Source organism: Dinoponera quadriceps, unplaced genomic scaffold (assembly GCF_001313825.1).
Source record: "Dinoponera quadriceps isolate SergipeBrazil2010 unplaced genomic scaffold, ASM131382v1 scaffold1753, whole genome shotgun sequence".
Taxonomy (NCBI): Eukaryota; Metazoa; Arthropoda; class Insecta; order Hymenoptera; family Formicidae; genus Dinoponera; species Dinoponera quadriceps.
The window spans coordinates 1-1,644 of record NW_014555807.1 but is presented as its reverse complement, the minus strand read 5'-3'; the positions used below and the strand labels follow the sequence as shown (position 1 = coordinate 1,644).

General features: G+C 37.0%; 1 protein-coding gene across 1 annotated transcript; it reads left to right on the top strand.

Annotated features, from left to right (window-relative positions):
- Positions 1-1,121: 1,121 nt before the first annotated feature.
- LOC106745442 (fatty acid synthase-like) lies at positions 1,122-1,640 on the top strand (the record flags this gene model as incomplete). The annotated part of the gene is made up of 3 exons (XM_014621048.1): positions 1,122-1,187; positions 1,295-1,464; positions 1,555-1,640. Coding segments are annotated over exons 2-3 (255 nt in total), but the record flags the coding sequence as incomplete, so codon positions are not given.
- Between the last annotated feature and the right edge of the window lie 4 nt (positions 1,641-1,644).

Below are 1,644 nucleotides of genomic sequence, written 5' to 3'. Positions count from 1 at the left end.
TATGAGCCCGAAACAAAACAGCAATCGACTATATGGGTCTTCCAAGACGAGTCAAATCCAACAAAAGTTATTCGCGGAAGAAGCACATCGTAGAAAGTTGCCTGTTTCTTCGGCATTACTGGTCACGTGGCGACAGTGGCGTTAGAGCACCATAGGACGGTCAATTCTGAATGGTACACGACCATTTGTTTGCCAGAAGTCATCGGAGAAATTCGAGAAAAACAGAAGAATAAGGCGAATCATTCTTCATCGCGGCTCTCACACATCGGGTCAAACAAAGGAATTTTTGACCGGCCAAAACATCGAATTGATGGGTCATCCGCCGTACAGCCCTGATTTGGCACCCAATGACTTTTTTTGTTCCCGCTCATCAAAATTAAATTATGTGGTCAACGATTTTCGACACCCGAAGAAGCGGTTGATGCATTCAAAACGCATGTTTTGCAGTTACCTCAATCGGAGTGGAAAAAGTGCTTCGAAAATTGGTTCAAACGCATGCAAAAGTGTATTGATCATCATGGAGATTGTTTTGAAAAACAATAAAATCAATTTCGATCATAAATATTTGTTTTTTCATTGTTAGGCCAGAAATATAAGTAGCAACCCTCGTATTATGCGTGTATCAAATACAAGACATGCTTCTTCAGACTATCTATAGAGTTCGTCCCACAGAATCCTACGCACTCATTGGTTAATCCTTTTTTATCTCATTAAGTGTTGAGAGATTTCTACTTAGTTTAATAAGTTTCCCTACACACGAGCGTTTTAATACCTAAGTCATAAATATCCTGAATAAAAAATATAATGACTTCTGCCCACATGACGCAACAATAATTGCCATGTGGCGGAAGTACCTGCAGAAGCCTAAAAGTAGAACATATATTTATAAGAAATAAAAGTTTATTAGAGGCCAAGCGAACTGGCGCCACGTGACAAGCATTTCCGCGTTTCCTTTGCGCAGAAGCCATAAGGTTAAAATTGTACATAAATTTAACATACAAAGTATAAAAACTTAGCATACATTAGTTTTCATATGCAATTTATTCTCTATATCTTCCCCTCCATTTTTTGCTTAGTAGATATACCCGATCAGTACTACGATTCAATTTTCATTGCTAGGTGAAACTTCAAACCATACTGTTTTAAACTTTAAATATTTTAGGAGAGAGAAGTAACCAGAAAAAAAAGTTAGAATATTGTCCAGAATCTAAAAAACAAATAACGTTAGAAAGAGTTATTTGTTTTCTTAGATTCTGGACACTATTCTAATTCTTCTTTCTGATTAACATTACAGGATGAATTCTAACGGAAAATCTGTGCTCATCGACGTTGAGCCTGGAGATGAAATCGTAATTTCCGGGATTGCCGGTAGATTTCCTGATACTGATAACATGAAGCAGCTCCAAGAGAATTTATTTAAAAAAGTAGATCTTGGTTCGGATGACTGTCGACGTTGGCAACATGGTGAGGATTCTTTAAACGTTATCGAGAAAAAATCGATATATTGTATTTCAAATGAATTGACACGTTTTCCTCCTTATCTTCAATTTGCAGAACATCCAGACATACCAAAACGATCAGGAAAGGTTAATAATATCGAGAAATTTGATGCGGAATATTTTGATGTACCTTTCAACCAAGCCC